At 47.0% G+C, this 27500-nt stretch overlaps 2 protein-coding genes across 5 annotated transcripts in view; one reads left to right on the top strand and one right to left on the bottom strand.

The window, feature by feature from the left end:
- Positions 1–27500, bottom strand: part of macrod2 (mono-ADP ribosylhydrolase 2) — a 537441-nt gene that overhangs the window by 439859 nt on the left and 70082 nt on the right. The gene's annotated exons all lie outside the window — the stretch shown is intronic.
- Positions 4816–17335, top strand: flrt3 (fibronectin leucine rich transmembrane 3). Its single transcript, XM_062519858.1, has 3 exons — positions 4816–5126; positions 12094–12878; positions 14048–17335. Exon 3 carries the CDS (start codon positions 14089–14091, stop codon positions 16033–16035), a length of 1947 nt encoding a protein of 648 aa, XP_062375842.1. The 5' UTR covers positions 4816–5126; positions 12094–12878; positions 14048–14088; the 3' UTR covers positions 16036–17335.

Genomic DNA, 27500 nt, shown 5'->3' with positions numbered 1-27500 from the left:
TCCCGCTTACTCGCATTCGTTACCGCCGACGACACTGGATTCCTCCTCCTCCTCCTCCTCCTCCTCCTCCTCCTCCGTGTGGTCCCGAGTTGTTTCTCGACACAGAGAGAAAGCTCTTTGATAACAGGTGATAAGATACGGCTCCTGAGAGCGCGCCGGGTGCTTTCACGGCTTTCATCATACCGGCAGATACCAGCATGGCAACAATTGGGAGAGAGAGAGGGGGGGGGGAGAGAGAGAGAGAGAGGAAAAGCCAGCCCCAGCCAGCCACGGAGAAACCGCTTTGAAACCAGATCCGCTTTCAATATTTCAACTCCCAGACAGAATTACGCCCGCTGACCTGATAAAAAGCATCATTTATCTCAAAAGGGCCAAAGGAAGTTGCTAAGTTGGCTAATTACAGATTTAGGGCTGAAACTGTAAACCAATTACGGCGGAGAGGGAGGGGAGAGAGGAGAATGGCAGGAGTGCCTGAGCGCCCCACATTAGAGGACTGGGCCCAGGCTTTGTGTGCCGATGATAGCCCCCGCGTCTCTTCTCAGCCAATGGTCCCTCTGGGATGGCCGGGGCTATCTAAGCTGATCACAGGGCCATTGTTTCAGGCCTCATTAGCACACAGGGGGTCCAGAGGTTTCCCTTATGGTCGACAAGGAACTGGTCATCTCCCTTCCCCCCAAAAAAAATCTCCCTCAGACCTTCTCCTAAAGCCCTCAACCCCCCCCCCCCCCCCCACACACACACACACACACACACACACACTATGATCCCCCCCATCCTGACTCCTCTGTGAGCCTCTCTTTGTCCCTCCTTCCCTGTGGCCAGGACAAGAGAAGTTAGAAAAACAAGCAGAGGAGACAAAGGGGGGGGGGAGAGAACACAGCCGAGAGGGGCTATTTGTGTGGATTCCCCGAGCTCTGGACAAACATACAACACACAGGAGACAGCCAGCTAGCTCAGACCACCCCCCGGGCTGAGGGGTTGGCTCGGCTCGGCTTGGGTGAGCTGACCAGCAGGATGTCAGCCTTCTTTAGCCTGTTTTTTTGTTTCCCTCTCTCTCTCTCTCTCATTTTCCCCCCTCTCTTTCTCTCTCTATCCCTTTCTCTCCCCACTCCGTCTTCATGGCCCAGGTCCCGGGGGGAAGTGGGGGAGCTAACTAACGCTAAACATCTGGAATCTGCATTAGAAAAGAGACCGAGGGGGGCCTGGAGCGCTGTGCTGTGCTGTGCTGTGTTGTGCTGCGCTGGGCTGCTGACCGGCTCAAAGACATTCAGCACATTCACCCAGAGCTACTGTCCCATGTCGCAGACTCACTGGGCCTGACTCACACAAAGGCCCAGTCAGGGGCCCAGATTGTACAATACGCTGACATGTACACTGCCCACCCCCACTTCACACACACACACACACACACACACACACACACACACACACACACACACACACACACACACACACACACACACACACACACACACACACGGCCCCTCACTCTCACAACTACACCCTATTCACTCTCACACACACACACACGCCTTCTCAATTGCACCCTATGCACACATAGGCATACACACACACACACACACACACACACACACACAATATCCTACCACAAACAATGACACATATTCAACTCACCCACAAGCTTCCCATATATCACATTAAACACTGTATTTCTTTACACACCTGCAAATTACAAACACACACACACACACACACACAACTCAGACAATTTTCTGGATGGAGGCCTGGATTTCACATTTGGCCATATTGGAAAGGTCTCATGGCTGACAAGGGAAGGCGGGGGTGGGGGTGGGGGGTGGGGAGCAGAGAGATCACCGCTAATTGCCTGTGGTGGATGAATATGGAAATGAACCAGAAGGTAAATGGGAGAGAGGGAGGAAGAGAGAGAGGAAGAGAGAGAAGGAGAGAGAGAAGGAGAGAGAGGAAGAGAGAGAGACAGAGAAAGAGGGAAAAAGAGAGACAGAAACAGAAAAGCAAAAAAAAGAGAGAGAGGGAGGAAGAGAGACAGAAAGAATGAGAGAGAGAGAGAGGGAGAGAGAGAGGATAAAAAAAAACACAAGCAGCTATCTGGCACAAGCTTCTCCATGTTACCTTTAATTGGGCAATGGCTCAGGTCTGGGAGAGCCCATCAATAATGTATTCCAGTCAAAGACCAAGTGGAGACACAGGAGATCGAAGAAAAATAATTCTCAAATCTCGCACCAGACACAGGCAGAGCACGGCGCAGGCTCCCTGGCTTAAAAACACACACAATTAAAGCTGGAAACCAGATTTGTCTGCTTTAAGCCACATAAGGCGACCTATTCCACATATGCCAGGTGTATTGTGTTTTTTACTTTGGTGGTGGTGGTGGGGGGGAGTACTTGAAAAGGTAAACAAAGAAGACAAAAGCGAGCAGACAGATTAACGATGGGGGGAAATTAAATGAAGTATTCTACCTTGGCCAGACAGGAATGTGTCACTGAGAGCCCAAAGAGGGAGCGGAGGATTCCACAGACGTCCACTTAGTGCCGACTCAAAAAGCCCTCTTGTTCACACACTTAACCGAATCAAGTGCTTTAATAAACTTAGCTATGCTCACCCCCCACCCACCCCTCTCACACACACACACACACAAAGAACGGGGCACTGGCACAGCTATGCAGCTCCTTCAAAGATATTTCTGTTGTCACAACACATCCCTATAGCTCTGATAAGGTAAATTGCATCCTAGGGAAAGACAAGGGGTCCATTACCCTAAACAAGAGGTGATCCACCACAGCAGACCCCAGGCCAACACCACCACCTCCCCCTCTCTTCCCACCCCTTCCTCCCGGCCCGGCTTCTGAGATAACAGTAACCGGACACTGGCACGGCTTCTCCAGCGGGACTCTTTGAACGATCAAGAGTCAATCAGGAGCCGCTGACAGACGGGCCCGAGTAGGACGCACAAGAGGGAATCAGTGCACAACCAGAAAGAGGGGGGGGGGGTGCAGTCTGACCTGGGTGATGAGGAGGAGGTGTGTGCGTGTTTGGGGAGGGGGGGGGGTGTTGAGGAAGAATGGGGGTCAATAACTGGGTGAATGGTGGGTAAGGGGGTGTTGGTGATTGGGCCCCCAGTTGAAGAGAATCAGGTCTGACCCTTTCTCACCTACAAATCTGCTGTTCGCTTGACCCCCCACCATCATCATCCCACTGCGACCCCTCAGCACCCCCCCACCCACCCCCCCTCAACCGCCCTCCCGTCGGGAACAACACCTGGGCCTCTCCGGTTTCCGCTCCGCAGACAGCCTGGACAGCTCGCCTCTGAGGGCTCCCGTGTGCAGGTTATGGTAACTCAATATCACCTCTGCCACTTCAGGCCAGCCCAAAACACACTCTCACAAAGACGAGTGCCGGGGAACAACACACGCCTCCTCGTCATGATGGGGAGGGACACGGAGAAAAAGAGAAAGACAGAGAGAGAGAAAAAAGGAAAAGAAAAGTAGCTGATAAGTGGAGCACTTTGTCTGAATGAGGGCTCTGGCAGATGTTAAGGTTTGCGCAGGACGGCCGTTTCAGGCTAACAAACAGCCTCTCCAGATGGGGACAATGGCAGCTTAACTTGCTAGCTCCTCTCCCCTGTCAAAAACAGCTGACACACACACACACACACACACACACAGCGCGGGGTGAGCGGAGGTCATCCCCGGCCTTATCTGCCCCGCTCAAGGAGCGGTGCGCTGGCCTGGGATTGGCCCGCGGCCTGAGTGCTGGCGGAGCGGTGTCATGGGAAGACTAATGGAGGAGAGAGGCTAGGATATCAAAAGCACCAAGAGAGTGATGGGGGCAATTAACAGGGAGGGCAAAAAAAATTACATCAGTGAGTGATGAATGTGGAGACAGAGAGAGAGAAAGAAAGAAAGAGAGAGAGCAAGGGTGCACGAGAGAGAGAGAGAGAGAGAGAAGAGAAGAGTCGTATCGCATTTCCTTGAGACTCTGGCCGCCTCAGGAGACAGTGAGCAGGTAGGGGCAGGCAGATGGGGGGGGGGGGGGTCCTCCTCCACTGAAGCCCCCATATGGTACCAGAAGACACCACACTTGTTGGCAATGTGCAGTACATGTGTTTGGTGACGGAGTGGCTTTTCCATTTGAAGAGGGTTGTGTCTGTTGGCCTAATGCTCTTTAATACAAAACCAAAACATGGAGTCGTCTATTAGCATACATCCATAAGTTCAACAGGAACATGTCTCCTTTTACATGTGCACAGACACACACACACACACACACACACACACACACACACACACACACACACACACACACACACACACTCAATAACCATAACAGTAGGGTCTTATTCTCTTCCAAAGACACAAAAAGCAATACCTAAAAAAAGTACTCAGACTCCCTCGCTCACATGCTGAGAATAAGAGATTTTCTCTCATGCACATACACTCCCCGTCTCCCCTCACCTACCACTGTAGGCTACACACACGTTTGAAAAACCACAAACACCTATCCGCTTGCACGCCCGCTCACCGTCTCCTCTTTCTGCGCCTGGTATTTCTCTCACCGTTTATTCACACACACGCACACACACAGACGAGGTAGGCGCAAAAACAAGTCATCTCACTTTCTCCTGCTCCCCCTAGTGGTCAGCAGGCGTACCCGCAGAGAGGCGCTGCTGAAGAGCTGGAATGAAAAGACCAGGAGCAAGAGGGAGGAAAAGTGAATAAGGCTCCTCCCACCGATGACATCAGCGCTCTACTGAAGCAGAGCTAGAGGCAGATGTAGGCTCACACTTGTAGTGCGCTCTAGGCAGCCGATCTGTCCTGCCAGTCCTCCTGTCCTCTCCCGAGCCAAAGGAGTGTGTGCGAGTGTAAAAGTGTGTTGAGGACACCACAACGCAGAGACACACATACACACACACAAGCGAGCGAGCGAGCGGGCACACACACGCACACACACACATGCACAGTGCGACCACACCGCTGCTGCTGCTTCTGCGGAGAATTTTTGTACGCGAGACTGGGTTTTGGATCTGGAAACACCGATAATTTCACCCTGTTGGATTTACTCTACTGGCTGACTGATTTTTGATAAGGATATTTTTGGTTTTCCCTTTATAGTTGTTGATTCCCCAGGTAAGTGTGCATTGTTATGGATCTGTTGCTTTCTTGTGAGAGGCGCTGATCCGTCACTTCAATGTTATTACTAACAATAAAATGGCATAATATATTGTATTCCATGATTATTTTATACAAGGGGAGGTGTGTTTACATTTAACGTTAATTTTATATTTCACACGCATCAACTACTCAGTCCCAACCTTCAACAGACTTCACTAACACTGTGCGTAAAAAGCGTTCTCCCCTAAAAACTAATACCTAAATGTTACGCACTAACAAATTAGTATCATGAATATAACAAAATCATATACCGCCTGAACTCAAACCCAAAATCCAGTAGGCTAGGGTTTCGCATGGGTCTCTGTAGAATACGTAGGCAAACAGAGACCTGTTTTTTTTTTTTCATCCAGTTGCAGATTTATCATATATTGTCACGAATCTTGAAACCGTTTGCCGTTCAAGTAATATTAGAGGAGATAAGTTGTTTCACTGTCGTCTATGCGCAATTCTCCCTTTTCGCGGACTCCGTGTGCTCTGAGACAGCGAGACAAACACACATCGCTCCACTTTACCCTGGGCATTGCAGGGTTTTCCCTCTTTTCTGTTACTATCTGCATTACTAAATAGATTTTAGAGTTATGGCAATGCACGTCACTGGCTCAAGGTAAAGGGTCAAACTGTGCCAATGCCGACTTTTCTTTATATATTAAGCGCGAGCAACAGGGACCTAGAATTCACAACTTTCAGAATTTTGTATTATCTTCTATAATATATATTTTTTGCCACTGGTTACGGTTGTGAACCCCAACTACAGTTCCCGACAGGGAGAAAGAAAGCGGGGTAGATTGTTGGCAGTGCCTTCGAAGACCGAGCTTTGGATGTCCCTGCTCTGCGAGTGCCTGGAATGACGATGCCTACAGGAGATGCAGATCTTGACACACGGGGCAGCTTGTGTTGCGGGGGAAAGTCCGCGAAATACGCTTGTCGACCAGTGACTGTTTGTATTCACCCATTAAACCAAACAGACGTAAAGGCCTTGATACGTCTCCTTTCATGTAGCATCTGATTTTCAGCCACGTCCTCTGATTTGTAAATTGCGAGGGACATCCTTTTGCGCATAAGGCGAACAGACCTGACAGATATGCAACATTTCGTCTGTTTTAAATCTGTTAGGGTCCATCAGATTGGATAAGACTAGTGTTGATATTATCGCGTAGACTTTAGCTTATTAGGTGCCGTCGAGCCTGAAGCGGTGCCACACAACTATCACGGCTCTGTGAAGATAAATATCGCCTGGTCTCAATAAGCATCCATCGGCAAAAAGCCCTGCTTAGACGATAACACCCAGCTCTATCAGATAGATCTGATTAACTCGGTTTTTAAATCTGCATCGAACTGATACTGGTTTAAGCCTGTGTTATGTCTATTAGTGGCAAATTGACACAGTGACAACCTCTACAATTATTCCTCACTTTATTTTCCGAAGGTTAGGTATATAGTGTTTAAGATTATTATCTAAGGTTGTATATTTTAAGGGGTATGCATAAATGTATTCTCCTACCCCCCTCTGACCCCTCTTCTATTTAACATTTCAACAGGAAAAGAGACAGATTTGGGTGTGTGACTTATTTAGAGGGGCTGATCAAATTAACCATGCCATTGATCTTGGTGAAATGGTGTCAAACCCCACTTAGCTATGCCCCTTCTTTCAGTGTGAATCAACACAAACACCACTGTGTTTCTACTTTGAAGCCTATAACACCCTCAAATACACAAGCAAGTAGTGCCTTCTCACTGTGGCAGAATCAAAATGGAGAGTAGAACTCTGCACTGGTCCGGTTTGAAAAGCTAACGGTGGCTGTAGTGTATGTTTACTGGCCGCTACAGACGGAGAAGGCCCATTGTTTGGAGTGTCGGCCACCACAGGCAAATCGTAGTGGCCCTCTGCATTCATGGGGAGTCAACGCTAAATGGATGAGTCTGTCAAGCTTTTAGAGGGGAGTCTGTCACTCTTTGTGCCCCTAACAAAACAAAAAAATAAGAATTCCGCCCTCGTGTTGGACCCTAACCTTTAACCTAGGCAATAAAGTTAGCTCTGTCTATTCTTCTCCATCCAGAGTTCATTTTTAAGCGTACATTTTAAGCAACTTTTTGCAACTAATATGCCTTGGCTAAAATACACTAGACGTGTAGTCTGGAGATGGACAGACAGATAGGGAAAAACAGGTGATGTAGGATCACAGCATATGCAAATACAGCGCACATCAATTTCTCCCCCTGTCAAGAGCGTACCCACATGCAGCAGAGTGTAGGCAAATCAAAATGAGTCTGTCTACATGTCCACTGGCTACAACAAACACCCTGGCTTAGCAGGGGGCGCGTACGTGTGGCAATTAAGGCTCTACCAGTCTCCCTGCGTGGTCTGTGTGTGTGCGTATGTGTGAATGGATGCGTCCGCGTCAGTTGGACGGTCTGCTCGGCTCCTCACACACGGCTCATACAGGAGCGCCTACCACCCCCAAGTGGGGAAAAGCAGCGCAGCTGCCACAGACCTTCCCTTTTCAGCCGGCACAAAAGCCAGCGAGACCCCCCGTCTGCCCCCAGACTCCTCTCTGCCTACGGAGGCCTGGGGCACATGGGGTGTGTGTGTGTGTGTGTGTGTGTGGATGTGTTGGGGTGTGTGTGATCGCCTGCTTAGCTCTAAAATACAGATTTTTAGTTGCTCATTTTACATTTCGGCCACGTCCACACTTCTCTTCCTGCTCTCGTTGGCGACATCATCTTCCTTTTTGTTGTTTTTGTCGTCCGTTTTTTTTTGGGGGGGGGGGGTGGGGGTCTAAATGGCAAAGCAGGAAAAGAGATCCCCGAGTGGCTTGTGAACATGTGCACAGAGAGACAGAGTGTAGAAAGGCCAATCCGTTGGAACTGGCCTAGGGTGCTGCATTTATTATTTAATGTGGAGAAAAATCTGTTTTCTCTCAACTGGAACCAGACACAAGCAGATCCATACTGAGCAGAGGCCAAGGCTAAAAATAACTAGATCATTTTTATATCGTTGGTTTAATGTCAAGTCATGCTCGGTAGACCTCCCTTTTATGTATTCATTCTTACTAACTCCGAGGAGGCAAGGATACAAAAACTCTATTTCTTCTTTGAGAAACTAGGAGAATAATATTTTTTCAACGTAAGTGTTTAAGCAGTCAAACCTATTCATAATCTTAATACCTGAATCCTAAGCACATAAATAGTGGAGAAATACCCCTCATCATGTCTGCTTCCCTACACAATTTCCATTGTTTTAAACTTGAGAAACTTGTGAAACTCCTCTCTCTCTCTCTCTTTCCTGAGTATTACTGAATTAAAGACACAATGCGCTCTGAAATACTTTTTGGCAGGCATGAAATTGTTTCCATTTAATTCTCCCTCGTCATGTGTTATCCATATTCGTTTGTCTGCAGGGCATGAAATCCTTTGCCCAGTTACTGTAGCTTAGAGACCACATTAGTGTGTGTTGAGCCCATTGTGGACTGCTCTGTCTGGACCTGCCGTTCTCCACTGAGAGGTAGCCATTGCTCTCTCACACACATACATACACACACACACACACACACAGTTTTTGGACCAAGATGCTCCATTTAACTACCACTAGTGCAGAGCAATGGAGCAGAAGCAGGTCTGACCATTAGAAAAATCTCCTGACGGCTAGAGGATCTTATTAAACCGATAGAGAGAGGTGTCCATCACCGAATGCTTCTAACCCCCAGCTCCTTGGCTTCACACACACATACACGCACACACTCTCTCTCACACACACACACACACACACAAAAGAAAAACCTTGTTTTGTACGAGTGGAGTAAAAGGAGAGAGAGAGAGAGAGGGGTGGGGGCTTAAAAGTTGAAGCGAGTGAAAAAAAGCAGATAATGCTGAGAGCAGCGACTGAGGAGAGCCACGAGAGGAGACCCGGCCTGGGCTCCCCGCGAGCAGATTCCAGGGCCCTCATGCTTGCCTTGTAATGAACAATGGGGCGCAGCTACTTTGGTGAAATCCGATGAGCGTGGAAAAAAGCAGCTCGCCGGGCCGACTAAGAAACTGGCACTCATCACCTCCACAGCGGGGCCGGCCTGGTTAACGGAGCTCCGCATTAACAGCCTTCAGTCAGAGGGGGAAATGTTCCGAGAAATAATACAGACGCGGGCTACAGCTATTTTGATCACATTCCTTTATGTATTTATTTATTTGTTTGTTCTGTTCGCCTGCTAGGCTACACCCTGCCTACCGGCCTGTGTAGAGATCTGGGCCGTCCTCTCTCAGGCCTCCTGGCCACATTGCCTGTTGTTGTCAGCTAATGTCCGTGGCAAAGCTCCATCACACTCTAATTAGCGGACTTGTAAGCCCTGACTCCCTAAGAACAGATGTTTGTTATACCATTGGCAGTGTAGTGTGTTAGCATAAATCAGCAATACATTGCCCAGGCTTATATCCGGAAATGTAAGCATATTAATTGAATATCTTCGGGATTCAGGTTGATGCATATTTAAAACACATAATCAGAATTCCGATTGTGTTCTGCTGCTGTTGTATAATTCATATCATTAGAATGATTTTTGGTCTTAACAATCAAAATCTGTGGAAAAAAGCTACACCCTTGATTTTTACCAGAGAACAACAACTGTGAGCGCAGTTAAAAAAAACAAAAATAAAAAAACACACTGATTGCAGGAGGGCCAGGCTGAAGCTGAAACGGCAAAGGGCAAATTAAATGTGATATTTAAAGGGAGGAAGGAAAACAAGAAATAACTGCTTGTGGAGTTCTACAAGATTTTCAGAACATTTAGAGGTAACTTATATCCAAATGTGTTGCATGGTTAGCCCTGGAATTCAAACCGCTAGGCCTATACGTTATATAGGGTCCATCCTGCCATTTGAAGTACAGTAAGGTCACATCTGTTGTTCTCCTCTAATCTATAGCTACAATAGCGTGGTGTGCCACTGTATTTAGACACAACAGAAGGAAGGGCTGTATTATTAGACTCTGTCTCTGGCTGGACTCGTAATCGAGTTACTGCGAGGCTCTCTCAATTCCCTAATCTTCTCCTCTTGTCAGGGACTACAACTGTTAAGTGGCCAGGGTGCGTGTTACCTGACTTGCCTCCTCTTGTTCGACACAGCTAGGGGTTAGCGATGCCAGGGCACCGGGAGGCTTCCAGGCAAGGACGCAAACTATTGTGTTTGTCAGAAAGGGCCTGTGTCGTTTGGCTTGGGCAGGGGAAATTCTATTTTTACACGCTTGTGTAAGGAAAGGCCGCCGCGCTTGAAGTAGGCCAGGGGAGGGAGCAGATGGGGGGGCGGGGGGGTACGGTGGTCGTGGTGTGTGTGTGTGTGTGTGTGTGTGTGTGTGTGTGTGTGTGTGAGGGGGACTCTGGAGGTGGCGAGCATAAGATGGCCATCTTGGTATTCATGAGAGGTCCAGATGAGCCAGGTTCATTTCCCATGCACATTTTTAACCCGTGTGAGGGCATTTGTGGGCTTTTCTCTCTCTCTCTCTTGCTCTTGCTCCGGTAGCTCATCAAGTTGGCTGAAGGGTCCAGTGCACACGTGTGTACGTTTGTGTGTGTGTGTGTGTGTGTGTGTGTGTGTGTGTGTATGGCCCCAGAGGACAGGGCAGCTGTGCTTTAGGAAAGAATCAGCATTGATCAAGCTCCAGTCAGATTTACGCCCCACACACACCCCACACACTCACACACACACACACCCCTTGCGTTTCTCCCCCATATTCAACCGTTTTCTCATTTTCGTTTTACAACCAGGAGCCAGGCAGAGCGAAAACACTGAAAGCACAATCCACCAGACAACTGAGCAAAGCTGGAACAACCCGCCCACAGCCATTGTGACCGAGCCTCAGCCACTGTAGCTTTTCATATGCAAAGAAATTCTTTTCTCCCATCACCATAGAAAAAAGCCAAGGGGGGGTTGGGGTTTTTGGGGAGGTGGGGGCCGAGGGTTAGAGGTGGTCAGGCTAATGCACACAATCACCAAAGTGGGCAGGGGGGCAAGCTTTTTCTTTCTGTTTTCTTTTTTTTTTTTCCAAAAAAAAATCCCAAATAGTCCTTCTAATCCAGGTTTCACAAATAGTGGCCTTCCCTATATTTCAGGCAGACAACTTAAGCCAAAGTAAGCCAAACTGCAAAGGTATCTGCTGGCACAGAGAAACACCATAAGCTTTAAACGCCATCTCCCCCACCGTGAACAGCTGAACAACCAGAAGAAATGTTCTTTATATAACTGCTCTTCGTGTTACTCGTGAACTCGTGTAGTAAACTGGTTCAATGCATAACGGCTGGTTTAATATATTTTTTCTTACATCTTTTATGTTGACCTATTCATAAATTAGATATCTACCTCACACGCAGATTTAAATATGAGCCTAATTGTCCAGTTATTGGCTCACTTAAACAGCTAATAGATATTGTTTCCTCTTTAAGTAAGAGCCAAGAGGCCAGATGTTTTTTTGTTTTTTTTATGTTAAATGCTGGAGAGATTTTATGATTACGGTGACAGTAAACTTGACTTTGACACAGTGATAATGACAGTTATGTCATTTTGTGTTGTTTAAGGCTGTTTTTAAGGATCCAACCACTTACTACAGTGCAAAAGTGCAGTGCAAAACTATATCCATCTAGGAAATGTAATCTTCCATTTAACTTAATGGGCATCTGTACAGCAATCAGCTGTAACGGCACACTAAAATCAGTGCCTGGGAATTCAAGTCTGTACAGCACTCTCCCTCAAAGGCAGCTTTGGGTGGAAATGTAATACCAGAATACTGAACTTTCAACTGTTTTTTTTTTTCCCACCCTCCCCGAATAAGATCTTTCAGATATGGGACCAGCAAACTAGGTTTATATGACAAGTTTAGAATTTAGCTGCTGGCAAAGAAGTGAGACGACTTAACGTGTTTCCCCTCTGATTGTGTTTCCAGGGAGTGACAAGAAGAGGTGCAGCATGGGAAACTCAGTGGGCGTCTGACAGGAGAGACCACAGGTTCCCGAGGAGAGAGAGGAGGGGACTGGGACGACACTTGACGTCAACGCCAGCGAGTACGCCAGCGAGTGGTGTTCCCTCAGAGCCACGAGGCTGGATACATTATTCATGCCAGAGCCTGGAGCGAGAGAACAGGATTCTGGGATTGCCGGAGGGCTGGGCGTTCGGAAGTAAGCGGGCCCCTGGATTTGAGCCTCTGATTCGGGCAGCTTGACATGGCTCAGCCTTAGTTTGGGCCTCTATGCCAGGTTCAGTCCGCATAGGGGGAAAGGATCTACTGCCGTCTTGGCCTATTCCGTCCCAACAAGGAGCCTCTGAACAACACAAAAGGGTCTAATTTGGAAGCCCAAGCTATTGCTCCAGCGCATAAAGGGATTCTGCATGCGCCACTTGTTTTTTCTTTAATATTCTCAGAATTTCATGCAAGCACCGGAGCAGGAAGCCTGAGGTTTGTCTCAGCGGCAGAGGAGCTTTCTTTATAGGTTTATCTACCATGGCAAAGCCTTTGATGGCATGAACCCTGGACACCACAGTACAACACAAAAGGTCAGCCGCATAAACAAGGATCAGTTCAGCAAATACCAGCCGGGTCAGGATCTACCCAAAAGAGACCCCTCAGACAACGTGGACAAACAGCTCCAGAAAGGAACAAGAGAGAGGAGCTTAAAAGGCCTCATTGGATTGCCGGTGGTTGCAGAGGATTTGCTGGTTCTTTTAAATCAGGTATGACAAATATGAATGGCTGTGCCCCTCTCCGCCTGACTGACCAAACCACAGTTCCTAATGAGAAAAGCAGGAAGGGAGGTCACGACAGCAGCGCATAATTAAAGCAATAAATCAGTATTAGACTAATTAAACAGAAAACCACACTTCAGTAGACACAGAAAAAAAAGACACCAGCCAGGAAGAAAAAAAAAAAGCCAGGAACAAAACTAGTTCACATATTGTGTTGTTTAGAATTAACTGCAAAAAAAAGACAGTGGAAAAGATTTGCTGTTGCTTTGGGGTTTTCTTTTTCTTTTTTCTTAGTTCTCTGTTTACAGCTTTGTGTGTCTGCAGTAACAATTCAAGATAATCAATTCAAGTAATTCCACCAGTAAATGGTCCTGCATTTATTCAGGAGATTACGTTTAGATTGAGAAACTATTTTACATGTGATTAGAACCAAAATTCCTAACAGTTCAAACAAAGCAGAAAATCAATAGCTTACACACCTCTTTACTTCTCCATCAGTATTCATGGAGAAATGTTTTATCTCTTTCGCTCCCCTCCGCACCTTGCGAGAAAGGGAAAAGCCTAATCTGAAATGCCCCACCACGGATGCAAATCCGGGAGAGAAGCCGGGTGAAAGAGCAGGAGGGTTTTACAACAGTTAATCAACAAGGCCTGACTTGTTCACCCGTGCAGTCTGCTGCCATGAAAGGCAGCCTTGAAACACACAGTCTCACTAAGGAAATGTGTAAAACAACTAGACCCCGCTCCAGCTATTATATTACAGAAGCCAGCACGGAGGACGAGAAAAACACACAAGCACTCAATTCAGAATCAGGCTCATACAGAGACAAAGGGTTTCAACATCATTTTACTAAATGTGTAGGCAATTTATTTTTTACTTGTACCTATTTTCCTCAAAAATTACTTTAATGAAAATATTAAATCACCACAGGCGCTGGCACATTTGTACTTTTTAATTTGTTTCCTGGTTTGACAATATCAGTGGCCACTTCTGATTAATTTAACAGGAAACATGGTGTCTTAAATTGCATCATTTAGAAAGAAAAGGTGCTTGAGGCTGCATTTGCACAAACCGTAATTATTAGAGCATGATAGTGCTATTCCTCAAAAGGCCTTTTGCATTACATTTTCTTCTCTGTTTTTTCCCTTTCCTCCAGGGGATTTCGGCATAATCAGTCTACACAACAGACGACTCAAGATGGCGTGTCCGAACAGATTCCTCCTTACTTTCCTCATCCACGCTGGATTACTCCTGTGTCTGGCCAGGCCGCTGGTCACTTGCCCTTCCCAGTGCCGCTGCGACGGGACGTTCATCTACTGCAATGACCGCGAGCTGACCTCCATCCCCAGTGGCCTCCCGGAGGACGCCACCGTCCTCTTCCTGCAGAACAACCGCATCAAAAGTGCCGGGATCCCTACTGACCTGCAGAGGCTGGTCAACGTGGAGAAGATCTACCTGTACTGCAACAACCTGGACGAGTTCCCGACTAACCTGCCTTTGAATGTGAAGGAGCTTCACCTGCAGGAGAACAACATCCGCATGATCACCCACTCCTCTCTGGCGCAGATCCCGTACATCGAGGAGCTACATTTGGACGACAACTCCGTCTCGGCGGTCAGCATCGAGGAGGGCGCTTTCAGGGACAGCATCCACTTGAGACTGCTCTTCCTGTCCCGCAACCACCTGAGCACCATCCCTTCCGGGCTACCGATGTCCATCGAGGAGCTGCGCTTCGACGACAACCGCATCTCGTCCATCTCCGAGCTGTCGCTGCAGGACCTCATTAACCTGAAGCGGCTGGTTCTGGACGGGAACTTGCTCAACAACCGGGGCATCGGGGAGATGGCCTTCGTGAACCTGGCCAACCTGACGGAGCTCTCACTGATGCGCAACTCGCTGACGTCGCCACCGGCCAACTTGCCTGGCAGCAGCCTGGAGAAGCTACAGCTGCAGGACAACCACATCAACCGGGTGCCGTCTGGGGCTTTTGCCTACCTGAGACAGCTCTATCGCTTGGACCTGTCCGGCAACAACCTGAGCAGCCTGCCCCTGGGTGTCTTCGAAGACCTAGATAACCTCACCCAACTGCTGCTGCGGAACAACCCCTGGTACTGCAACTGCCACATGAAGTGGGTCCGTGACTGGCTGCGCACCCTGCCGTCAAAAGTCAATGTGCGGGGCTTCATGTGCCAGGGTCCGGACAAAGTGAAAGGCATGGCTATCAAAGATCTATCCACGGAGCAGTTTGATTGCACGGATGAGGATATACCCCCCATCTACGAAACCACAACGGTGTCCAACACTCTGCCCCCCTCGAGGCCACAGTGGCCCTCGTATGTGACTAAAAGACCTGTGGTCAAAGGGCCGGATATAAGCAAAAACTACCGTAGCACAACACCGTCTGGGAGAAAGATCATCACTATAAACGTCAAGTCCAGCAACGCAGAGACTGTCCACATTTCCTGGAGGGTGTCACAGCCTATGACCGCTCTGCGGCTCAGCTGGCTAAAGCTGGGACACAGCCCCGCCTTTGGGTCCATCACAGAGACCATCGTCCAGGGGGAGAGAACGGAATATCTCCTGACTGCTCTCGAGCCCGAGTCCTCCTATCGGATATGCATGGTTCCCATGGAGACTAGTAACATTTACCTGTCGGACGAGGCACCCGTTTGCATAGAGACAGAGACCAGCTCCCTGAAAGCGTACAACCCAACCACCACCTTGAACAGGGAGCAGGAGAAGGAGCCTTACAAAAATTCCAGTCTGCCTTTAGCTGCTATTATCGGTGGGGCTGTAGCACTTTTGGCCATCATCATGTTGGCACTGGTGTGCTGGTACGTGCACCGGAATGGCTCTCTGTTTTCCAGAAATTGCACGTACAACAAGGGCAGGCGGAGGAAGGATGACTACGCCGAGGCCGGAACGAAGAAGGACACTTCCATCCTGGAGATTAGAGAGGCTTCTTTTCAGATGATACCTATAAATCACGTCCCTGTGACCAAGGAAGAGTTTGTGATACACACTATTTTCCCTCCTAATGGCTTGAGTCTCTACAAAAGTCCGCCCAGCGACATGAAGAACAGTATGAACAACAGAAGCTTCAGAGACAGTGGAATACCAGATTCAGACCACTCTCACTCATGATACTCCACACAGACTTTGGGGTGGAAAAAAAGACATTTGATCATGAATGAGTGACTTGAGAAATAGTTGGTCTTTTGCAACACACTGGATCTAAAAAGACTGAGAAAGCAATGTTCTGTACATTTGCCATATAATTTATATTTAAGGACAATTTATTAAAAGACAAATGTTCAAATTGCAGGCCATCATTGAGCTGGCAGTGAATGCAGTCACAAACTGCAATTCTATATTTTAGAGATTTGTAGTAATTTGTACTGTATTTCCTTTCCTTAAGGTTTCTGACCAATTAAACTTTGTGTTCTACTGAAATATGATGACTTGTCAACTGTGAAAGTGGGTTTTCATTGCTGTGTTGAACAATCAGAGTTTAGAGAACTTGTAGTATAAAGCACAGGTCATTCTTTTTGCTATGTTTCTGTCAGAAAAAAAGAAATGGAAAGGCAAAAACATGAATACCTTGAGAAAATAGGGCACAGCTGACTAAAGACTAAATACATGGAGGAAATCCGGCCATTTTGTCTTGCCTAGGGAAGAACACACTGCATTATATGCAGCGTCAAGGCAACGCAGGGCTTGTGTCTGGAATCCTAGTTAAAGCGTTAACCAAGACGGAGTAGTTTCAGACTATATTTCTCTACATTGTTTTGCTTGTGGAGATAGATCCCCCCCCGTAGTTTGGGGCCTGCAGACCCACAGCACAGTTTCCCTGGACTAAAACTCCTGCGTCTCCAGCGCCACTGACTGTGTCACAGCGCAGCGCAGGAGACATTTAAGCACACAGATCTATTTTACAAGGAGACGGTGGTCTTTCAGTGAAAACCAGGGCAGACAAGGTGACACAGGAGAAAAGAAATCTCAATTGTTCAAGTCAACAAGGAAAAATAAGAACAACAACATCAGAGCTTTCAGTACAGTGTTCCATACATAAATGTCGAGAATGCCCTTCAAAAGTAATATATCCTGGGCAGTTAAAAAATGATATGGTAAGAATTACATTTTGGCTTTTTTGGAATACAAAGTGTCCGCTATTTTTTGTTTTGTTTTGTTCTTTTAATAATAAATATTATTTGTATTTTTTCCAATTTAAGCCACTTTTATGTTGCCACGATTTTATTGTTCTTTACAACTTAAGACCAAAGTGCATTGTATGCCCTTTGGCCTGTCTTGTATGTGCCTTGATCCAATGCTTAATGTATTTAGCTTTTTGAAAGAATAAATCAGTGACTTAACTTTTTTTCATACACACTTGAATATGATAAAATATTGGTCATATTACAAAATAAAAGTGGATAAAAATTAAGCACATGGTCTCTCTTCCCACCACATAGGCACCCTGTTTTTGAACCCAAGTGGAGCTTAAATCCCTCTCCCTCTCTCTCTCCCTCTCTCTCTCTATCTGTTTCTCGGTCTCTCACTTTCCCTAACCACGCCACCAATGCCTCAGCTCAGGGAGTCTGCTCTATAGAGCAGCATCCGCTCGGGGCTGAGAGTGATCTTTTGTGAGGCTTAGCCATGTATGACTTATCTGTTTGGCCAGAGTGGGGAAATATCAGTGCGACTGTCTGCGGAAGCTAAATTAGCCCTATGGAGGGATGAGACACAGAGCGAGATGCGCCGCGCAGCCACAGGGGGAGATGTATCTAATGACTAGCTAGCATACGGAGGGTGGCACAGGCCCTGCTGGGGCTGACTGTCAGCACGCTGCGCTTGGCCGTAAACACTGAGACAGCTCCAGGCCCCTGGCGGAAAGACATTGTTGCCTTTCATTTATGCATGGCCCACACACACGTGCATGCACAAACACACACACACACAGACGCGGCAGACAGACACCCACTGAGACAGGCAGAGACACACAAACACACATATATGGCACATAAACACACACACTCACATTGAATAGATGCTTACCAAGATAAAGCACTAGAAATATCCGAGACGCATATGCGGACACACTCGCAGTGCGTCAGTGCCCCCACGCTTGCACACACACGTCGTCTCAAACATACACACAGCACGCTAGCACACAACTTTAATTACAGTACAGGGGAGAGGTTAAGAGCACCAGGAATGATCCAAACCTAAAGTATACACAGACCGTCCTTCTGCACTAAATATATCACATCACATCAGCAGTGAAAGAACGCGCGCACACAGGCTCTTAGTCCGCTTTTAGCGTTTGTTTAATAAAAGCCTGTGTCTCACACAGGGGATTGTTGATATTTCACTTCTATAAAAATTGCTCTCATTTTTGCGTCCTGTTTGAGTGTGGTTGTGCTTAATAAAAAAGCCTTCAATACTGTGACAACATGCATCTAACAAAGGCCTTTGTCTTACAAGAGCTCAACCAATGACCCGTTGCTCAGCGAGAACAGAACTCGATTCACATTCTGAGGTTCTGATGACAGTCTCAGTTCCCCCATGAATCTGAAAGCCACCACCGACAGTTATGTTTCCAGGGCGATATTACCAAACTGCGTATGTTCCTTTGTGAATGTATCTACTTTCTGTGGTCTATGATTGCGGAGACATAGCACTCCATGAAACAATGTTTGGTTACTGGCAGATAAAAAGCTATATAAGAGCACATAACTGCATGGCTGTCACAACACACAAAGAAATGGTCACTTCTCAAGTTCTTTGGTGTCACTGATCTCAGCACCACAGAAACAAACATTTCTATAACATTTGTTTTAAGTTTAATGGCTGGGTAATGTTTTTGTTTCCTTGTTTTGATTATTTAAAATGTAAAGCATGCATTTAATGATAATATTTCAGTTCAGTGCTGTGGAAAGTAGCAGGATATAACCAAAGATTGACGAAAACACCCATACCTACTTATTTAGCATCAAAATGCTTTCGGTCCTGTTTTCCTGAACCCACTGAATACAAATAAGGGACTAAAACCAGCCTTCTTAGCAAAACCTGTAATTCTCCTGACTTAGACATTTGGGCCAATCTTTAATCTTGACATTGTTTTGCATTTGTCATACACGCGCCCCTGGACTTCAGGCATCAAGCTCTTCCGAACAGATGAGATCACCTCAATTCAATTAGCTAGGAGCTCTGCCTCTTACCAGAAAGTGTGTGTGGTGTGGTGTGGTGTGGTGTGGCGTGTGTGTGTGTGTGTGTGTGTGTGTGTGTGTGTGTGTGTCCGTTATTGATGGTTTTTCTGCTCTAAGTAAATTACTCCCTGGTCTCTCTAATGACTTCTTAGCATTTCACCACTTAGATACAAAAGAGGCACACCAGAGTTTTCACAGAAGCATTTTCTTTCCTGTATACTGAACCCAGGGCCGTCCACAAAGGGGCTAAAATATCACTATATTTACACATCTAGAAATATCGCATGTTAACCTGCTTTTGAACAAACTGGCTTAACCTGGTGGTGACAAAGATCTGAAAAAAAAAAAAAAAACACTCACTGTTTGATGACCTGATGTGACCCAGTCGCCCTTTTGACCTCTTGGTTGATGCACTGCTCGATCCTCCACATGTCTTTCAGAACCCGAAGAAATCATTTACCGACGTTGATGCTATACCTAGAACTTTCCTCATGAAAGAGCGCTCACTCAAACTCCCTGTATTCTATTGCGTCTCTAGATCGATGGCTCTGAAAGAGGGACAGGAGGGCAAGGCCATACGTTACGGCTGAAGTTTATAAAGCACAAGCGGAGACCTTCATTTGACCACCAATGATTTGACCCCAGTGACCTCTGCTCAATGGTTTTAAAGGGACCCCAAACATGGCAGCAGAAGCCTAAAGGACTAATCGCAGGTCACCCAGGGACAGTTGAAAGCGGGGTCAGGGGAGAAATGTGAAAAATGAACTTCAGAGGCTATAGCAGAGACATGCAGTCTGCCATTCAACCAGATGGAGAAAGATTTATAGATACTGCAACAATAAAACACTTTTACAAATGGTTAGCCACATCTCAGCATGTGAATAGACCTTATTAATGATGCCAGGTGTTGATAGATGTCCTACAAAGTGGAGATTGTTTAACGCTGCCGGGCTGATGTCAGATGAGGACTATTTTGCATTTACAAGCACTGGGCAGAGAAATAAAATCTGCATTCCACGGGATGGTATACAATTAAAATTTAGAAAGCATAACTCCGTGTTTTATTCAAAATGCTTAATGATGTGGCATGGCCAATCTATTCAGCATTTTTAAAACATGAATATTTTCCTTACTTAATGTGAGTTTACATTTTTCCCCACATTCATATGACTTATTTTACCTCAGTAAGGACTAAGGACCACTCTTTATCTAGTACAGATTCACAATTTACACCAGATAATTGGAAAGTATCATTGGTGGAACCAAATAAACATTTCCCCCCTCTTATCTGAAACTGTTTCACCTTTTATATACATTTCCCATACATACTCTGCAGATCCCTTCAAAAACCACTCCTCTAAAATTTGTGTGTGTGCGTGTGTGTGTGTGTGTGTGTGTGTGTGTGTGTTCCCACCCGGCAAACCCCTGTGTTTACTTAAAGCCATTTCCCAGAGCACAACTCTGGCTTTCCAAAATAAAATAGCGAAAAACTCCAACTAATGAGCCATTTGCCTTCCCCAGCTAGCTTGTATCGTGTCCAAGACATCTTGCACATCAAAGGCCGACCCTCTCATTTAACGTCTGCTAAGAATGGAGCGGAACTGAGGTCAGAAGCGAAGCCCAGAGCCGCCACGCGCTCCCCCACTACGCCTGCCTCCCTGCCAAGAGCCCCGTCCGCAAAGTGTACAGAGCACATGTGTTGCCGAGTACAGTGAAAGTGCGCGTATGTGTGTGTTCAGCGTCACTGTGTGTTTATGTGTGTTTATGTTCACACGTGAAGAGTTCAAGGGTCAGTGACAGAGACAAAAAACAGAGGGCTGTTTTTCGGGGAGCTCCTACCCTGGGCAGTATCCATCACCTGGGGCACTTTAAGCTCCCACATCTGTCTCCAAACCCATCTCCCACCCATTAGGCACACACACACACACACATCATAAACACACGCTAAAATCCAAATGGGCTGAGACAGAACGGGATACATGCCGTTTCCAGTAAAAGGGGGGTGGGGGGTGGGGGGTGGACCACAACATTACTTAAACGCATCTTTCCAAGTGACAGCTGTGGTTGACCAATGGAGGGCTGCCAGTTTTGCGCTCCCTCTGTTGTCATGATGACTTGTGTACGGCTTTGCCTTCTGAGATATGGTCTTAGTTATGGGGAGAGGCTCTCAACGCCCCTCAAGGTCTTGTGGTGATTTCACAACTCACAAAGGAAACGGGTGAGGGCTGAAATACTGTGCTCACTGCACTATTGTTGCACGCGTTCCACTGTACTCCCTCGGCGAGGCGAGAGCGGAATGGCTAGCGACGGTTTTGTGTCTCTGGTCTCTGTCATGGCCTTGCTCGGACTAATGCGTTTTTTTTTTTCCTTTTCATCCTCACGCCTCCCCCAATCCTGCCCTCTGTTTCCGCTCTCCCTTTCTCTTTCACTCTCTTCCTTTCACTCCCTCTCTCCCTCTCTTTCTCTCTCTCTCTCTTTCTTTTTCTCTCTCTCTGTCTTTCTTTCTCTCTCCCTCTTTCTCTCTCCATCCCCTGTTTGTCCATGGTAAATCAATGACCTGAAATTATAAGGCTCCAGACCCAACAACCTCCTGTCCTCTTAATGAATCCAATTTCTTGGCTGGCAGCACAGAGTATGCGCACACATCCATCTCCTTGGGAAACGATCTGACATTAATACAAATTAACAGGAGGCACCATCAGGCCAGCGCTGAGCAGCGATGCCACCCAGAGAGGCTAGGTGAATTATTGACGGAGGAAAATGACTTATAGAGCAGTAACACTCCAAAACAGCGGCCTATTTTCACAAAGCATCTGTTAACGCAAGAAACGGGAGTAGGGGGAATGATTCAGTGAGCGAGGGGTTGTGTGTTAATCTAGTGAAGCCCATCATATGTTATAAAAATGTCTATTTAATTGACTTTCCTCAATGGGAGACATTTATTCGCGTCCTCCATTAACCAGTTCAAATGATCTTTTAAAAAGGTGATACATCTCCCGATGCCCTTTACAAGATCAACCCTGCGTCCCTGCCTCAGAAGTCAATCGACCCGGCAGGAAGTCCAATGTTGCAAATAATCATTTCGCTCAATGTGAAAGGTCCGGTGAATTACCGACATCCTCTCGCTCCCTCCTGGCGGGGCATGTCGGCGGAGGGACACGGCGGACGGAGCTCCGGATCACGGGCAGACGGCGGGGGGGGGGGGCGCTCATTTGCGTGAGGTCAGGTTGAAATGTCAGCCCTGTGTTTGCATGTCAATGCAACAGATGCTGACACACACACACACACACACACACACACACACACACACACACACACACACACACACACACACACACACACACACACACACACACACACACACACACACACACACACACACACACACACACACACACACACACACACACACACACACACACACACACACACACACACACAGGGGACCTATTATAAATTAGCGCTCATCCAGATCCTCCTCTAGCGCAGGTGTGCCAGATCAACACAACGCAGCTCAAGGCATTTCTGCAAAGTTTTCCAGTTACTATTCATGACATTAACTATTGAAATTCAAATGATCCACTGATAATGGAGATCTCTGTTGGAGATTATCAAGAGATATTTGTGCAATTCCATTCTGAGGTACTAGCACCTCTTCCTGAACTGCAAGACAATAACACCGATCACAAAATGGCTGCCAGTGGGGTCAGGCTGGGGAGAATCTGCTGTGGCTACATTAAGTCAGAGTCTCAGAAACTGCTAAAAGATTTATCAAGCCTTTCACAATGCACTTCTCCCTGACAAAATCATGGTGACACATAACTAGGGAGTGCGGGGGGAAGGCTGACACGGAGAGAGTCGTTCATTACTTCTCGAAAGTTCGTTCCGGCTTAAACTCTGAGCCAGCTGAGGCCCCACACACACACACACACACACACACACACACACTACATGTCACTCCACACCACGTAGACTATGACCAGCGTGACCGTCGCTTTTCTCCGAGTGACGCTCGGCGTATTGAATTCCACATCTCTCAGAGCGGCTGCCCCCGACCACCACACTCTGGGGTGCCATTCGCCTGTCACGCAGCATCACCATGACAACACACAGGTGCTGGCCTCGCCCGCGCCTCGGACTGCCAGCGCCAGAGAATGCCACGTTACACCCGTGAAGACACTTCTCAGCAATACGCTCAGCCCACGCCAGCCATACATTCAACACATGTGAGTGTGCGAGCGAGTAAGTGAGTGAGTGAGCGTTTGGTTGTGTGTGTGTGTGTGTCACCTTCCCTTTTTGTTCAGTGGTCAGAAAATAACACATGGCACGTTCTTAATGCCTTTTGCCTGATGAAGACCCAGTAGGGTCGAAACGTTGGTCAGAAAATAAAACATGGCACGTTCTTAATGCCTTTTGCCTGATGAAGACCCAGTAGGGTCGAAACATTGCATTTTTTTTCATTAAACGGGAGCAATTTATCAGTGTTGCGGACATTACAATCATTTCTTACATTCTTAATGCTCCTCAGCCCAGCCCAGCCCAGCCCAGCCCAGCCCAGCATGGCTGTGTGCAGCAGCCTGGACAGTGAGGCTCAACACCTGAAACCCTCCACTGAGTGGGATGTAGTGTAATCTCTTCACTCTGCAATCACCCTCCTCTGGAGTTATGGGAAATCATTCAGAACCTCCAACCACCGCGACACACACCGTCTCACACACACACATACAAACACAACACCCGTAAAAAAAACAGGCACTTGGGGCAAGCAGGCAGGTGTCGTCAGCAGCCTCTGTCAGTAAACACGGCCTGTCACTGTTCATCAAGTAGATTGCAGTGTCGCTCGACACACACACACACACACACACACACACACACACACACACACACACACACACACACACACACACACACACACACACACACACACACACACACACACACACACACACACACACACACACACACACACACATCCTGAGGCCGTTCTATTACGCAGCAAAAAAGGGTGTGTGTGTGTGGGGGGGGGGGGGGGGGGGGGACATTTCACTGTCACTTCTGCAGAGCTCTTCCTGTTCCTCCTCTGAAGCAGGCGAATGGGAGAGGGGGAACGGGAGTCTTCGTCTCTCTCTTCTCCTTCAATGATATGTTAATGGCTGCTCCAATATGTAGGCCTACATCCTTGACTGCCTCCTACACGAATCAGGCAGATGGAACTTGTGACTCAGTTATTAACGAGAAAAAAAATCCACAGAATTACACTGCCCTATTTGAATTCCACACAGCCTTTTAAAACGGAAAAGTGGCACATCGACTATTTCAGAAGTAGATAGGAAAAGAAGCTAGAATGTTTGCTGTAAATCCTGGGGAAAATATGTGGGATTGTGGGGAGGTTTTTTGTGGAGATCTTATGGACCTGTGGGTGCTGCTGATAGGGGGTCTGTTCTGCTAGAGAAGGCAGCAGCTGAACTGCAACGCAGACGCAGTGGAAAGCACAACTCAGTGTCTCCCCTCCCAGTCCAGGCCATCTGTTATAACAAAGGTTCAGACACAAGGGCTCTGTACCAGCCATTTCCAATTTCAGACTTTTTTCACAAAAAACAAAACAAGAGAGAGGCAGACAGAGACAGGGAATATATCCGAACGCTACCACGGAATCCTGCCAGCCTTTTTTTTTTTTATTCCCTTCTTTTTCTTTTCCATTTTTTTTTTAAATAAATAAAAAAAAAATCCACTGAAGCAATTTCAATCCAATGATCCACGAGAGGGTCTAAAGATATAAGCCTGTCTAATCCTGCTCTCTCAGCTGCTTAAGACCTGCCTGTGGCAGCCGGACCCAGATGACAAGCTCTTCAAAAGAGTCACCATGGGCCCTGCGTCTGCACTGACACTACCCTACCCTACCCTTCCCTTCCCTTCCCTTCCCTTCCCTTCCCTTCCCTACCCTACCCTACCCTACCCTACCCTACCCGCTTAAAGAGACAGATGCCTTTTTTTTACCATAGCATTCTTTCACAATATTCAGCACTCCCACACACTGCCAAGCTCACACGCGTAAAAACACGCACACACGCACACACACACTCAAACACACATAGAGGCACACACACAGGCACACACACATGGGTGGGCGGCAGTCAATGAAAGTGTGAAAACATGGTCAGGAAGAGAGATTCAGCTGACAGTTAAAGAGCTAGCATAACAATCCTCTCCGAGATGATTTAATCATTATAAGACTGCACATCGTCCATTTACAGAGCCGGAGACAGCCGTTCTAGTGGCAGCTTTGTTCAAATGAGGTGATGTGTCTCGCAATCAATTCAAGGGATTTCCGGAAAAACGATTTTGTTCTACCAGAGTAATTCTCGTTAAAAATTAACAAACGCTACATGACCCAAGTCATTTGGGTTGGAAACTTGATATTCTATTGAGGTAATTGTTGGCAAACATTAACAGTCTGTCACTCAACCAAAGCACCACTAAAGTACAAACAAATAACTGTTGTTCATGTCTACAGCACTATGTGATAATGGCAGTTCAATCTCCATCTCAAAAAGCAATATACATTCTTCATTGTTAATGTGGTGGGAAAACAGCAACGATCCACTTCGATCAGGATTGATTTGGAGTGGAGCGTAATGAGATTCCTTTGGCTGATCTCTCAATTAACCCTAAATCCCTCTCTAGACCTCTCTCCTTCCATCTCTCCCTCCCTCCCTCCCTCCATCTCTTCCTCTCCTCCTCTCTGTCTCTCTCTCTCTCTCTCACTCTCTGACGTGCCTTACTCCCTGAAGAAATTAAAACCGTAAAAGCACCACAAGGCCAAGGCTCTTCACTCACATCAGCGAGGCGGGGGATGTGAGAGGGGCGGGGGGGATTGTGGAAAAAAAAATGGAGCTGTCTGCACAACAAAATGCAAAAGACTCTGAGGGATTTGAGAGTAAAATCTCCTCAAAGACAGAGCGCGCCTAGAGTGTGCCTCTGGTTTAGATGAGTGAGAGGCAGGAGAGGACGGCTGGAGGATTGCTGTGGAGTTTGCGTCAAGCCGAGGTCTGCGACAAAGCTTCAGCGATAATTAGAAGTGACTCCTCATTTTCCAGGTGACGCGCTGGATGATAAGAGGAGGGTTGTGGGCGAGGGAAGGAGGGTGACAGGAAGTTAGTGACTTATCTGCATTTTAATCGAGAGTGCAGTCAAGCCTCACGCATGTGTTTTCTTAAACGTGGAGACTGCATTATGTTTGATTCCCTGTTAGCAAGGTGCAGACCTGAAATCCATACTGAGAGGTTTGAGATATTGTGCTGGTAATACGATAAATTTAGGGGGTAAAAGAAGGAAGCATTTGCAGTTAAAGCCTCAATCTCATTGGGAGGGAAGGGTGGGGGATGGGTGAGTGAGTGCATTGTTTCCTGAATAGTCTTGGCACAACTTTGGAATATTATGAGAATCACCGCTCCAACTTCATGTTCTCATCAGGGAGACTTCCATCATTAGGTAAAGTTGGAACACTTTCAGAATAATGAGAACTTTATTTTTGTCAACCATCTTTTTTTTTTGTCTGTGAATTCATTTCTCACCTTTGCTTAAATATCATTTTAATCAAAAGAGCCTTTTCCGAGCGCAGTACAAACTCATCTCAAAAACTGATAAAATTTTAATATTTCCACAAGGTACTCTGCTTCAACTAATTATTTCCCCCAATCTAATATTCCGACATTTCATTTAAACAAAAACTCAGATGAAGTTCTCTGTTTCTGAGAAAGTCTGCTGGGATCGCTGGCAGGCCAATTCCTCATTCCCTATTAATAGGTTAGAGTATAATTAGCAAGAAAGAACACTGGCTTTCTGTTAGTATGTTAATGAAACATAAAATGGATGCTCAACTGATGGCACAGAAGAGCAGATAAAGGCTGGATATATAACTGAAGATAACAGCGATCTGTCAATGTTATTTTTATGTAAGCGGCCAACTTAATCTGTGGCTTGAGAGCCGACACAAACATTTGACATATATAAGAGAACGTGCCTTCTAAAGGTTTATGTTTTCAATCTCTTTATTTCACTGTAGGGAATGTATGTGGTAGAGCTGGCGCGCCGCCTAGATGTTCTATTTAGCGCCACATTGTCCTCTCCCTCCTGGTTTCCTGTGAGGCTCCCTGACACCATGCCCTGGACCTTGAGCGCACGCTCCACCCAGCCAACTGTTCCGCCCGTGCAAAGCCGCGTCGCGTCGCGTCCACGGCGGCCGCGCTGGTAACGCGTGCGTGCGCGCGTGCAAACGGGAGGCGCTTGTTCCTCTGTCCGGTCACCAGGAGCGAGACAATGGCACCACGAGCGGGGCCATTAATCATGAGCTCTCCGCCTGTGTGTGCCAACATGACAGCCCCCGCGCCGAGATGGAAG

Source organism: Sardina pilchardus, chromosome 18, assembly GCF_963854185.1.
Source record: "Sardina pilchardus chromosome 18, fSarPil1.1, whole genome shotgun sequence".
Classification (NCBI taxonomy): domain Eukaryota; kingdom Metazoa; phylum Chordata; class Actinopteri; order Clupeiformes; family Clupeidae; genus Sardina; species Sardina pilchardus.
This window is presented reverse-complemented; position numbering and strand designations above follow the sequence as displayed.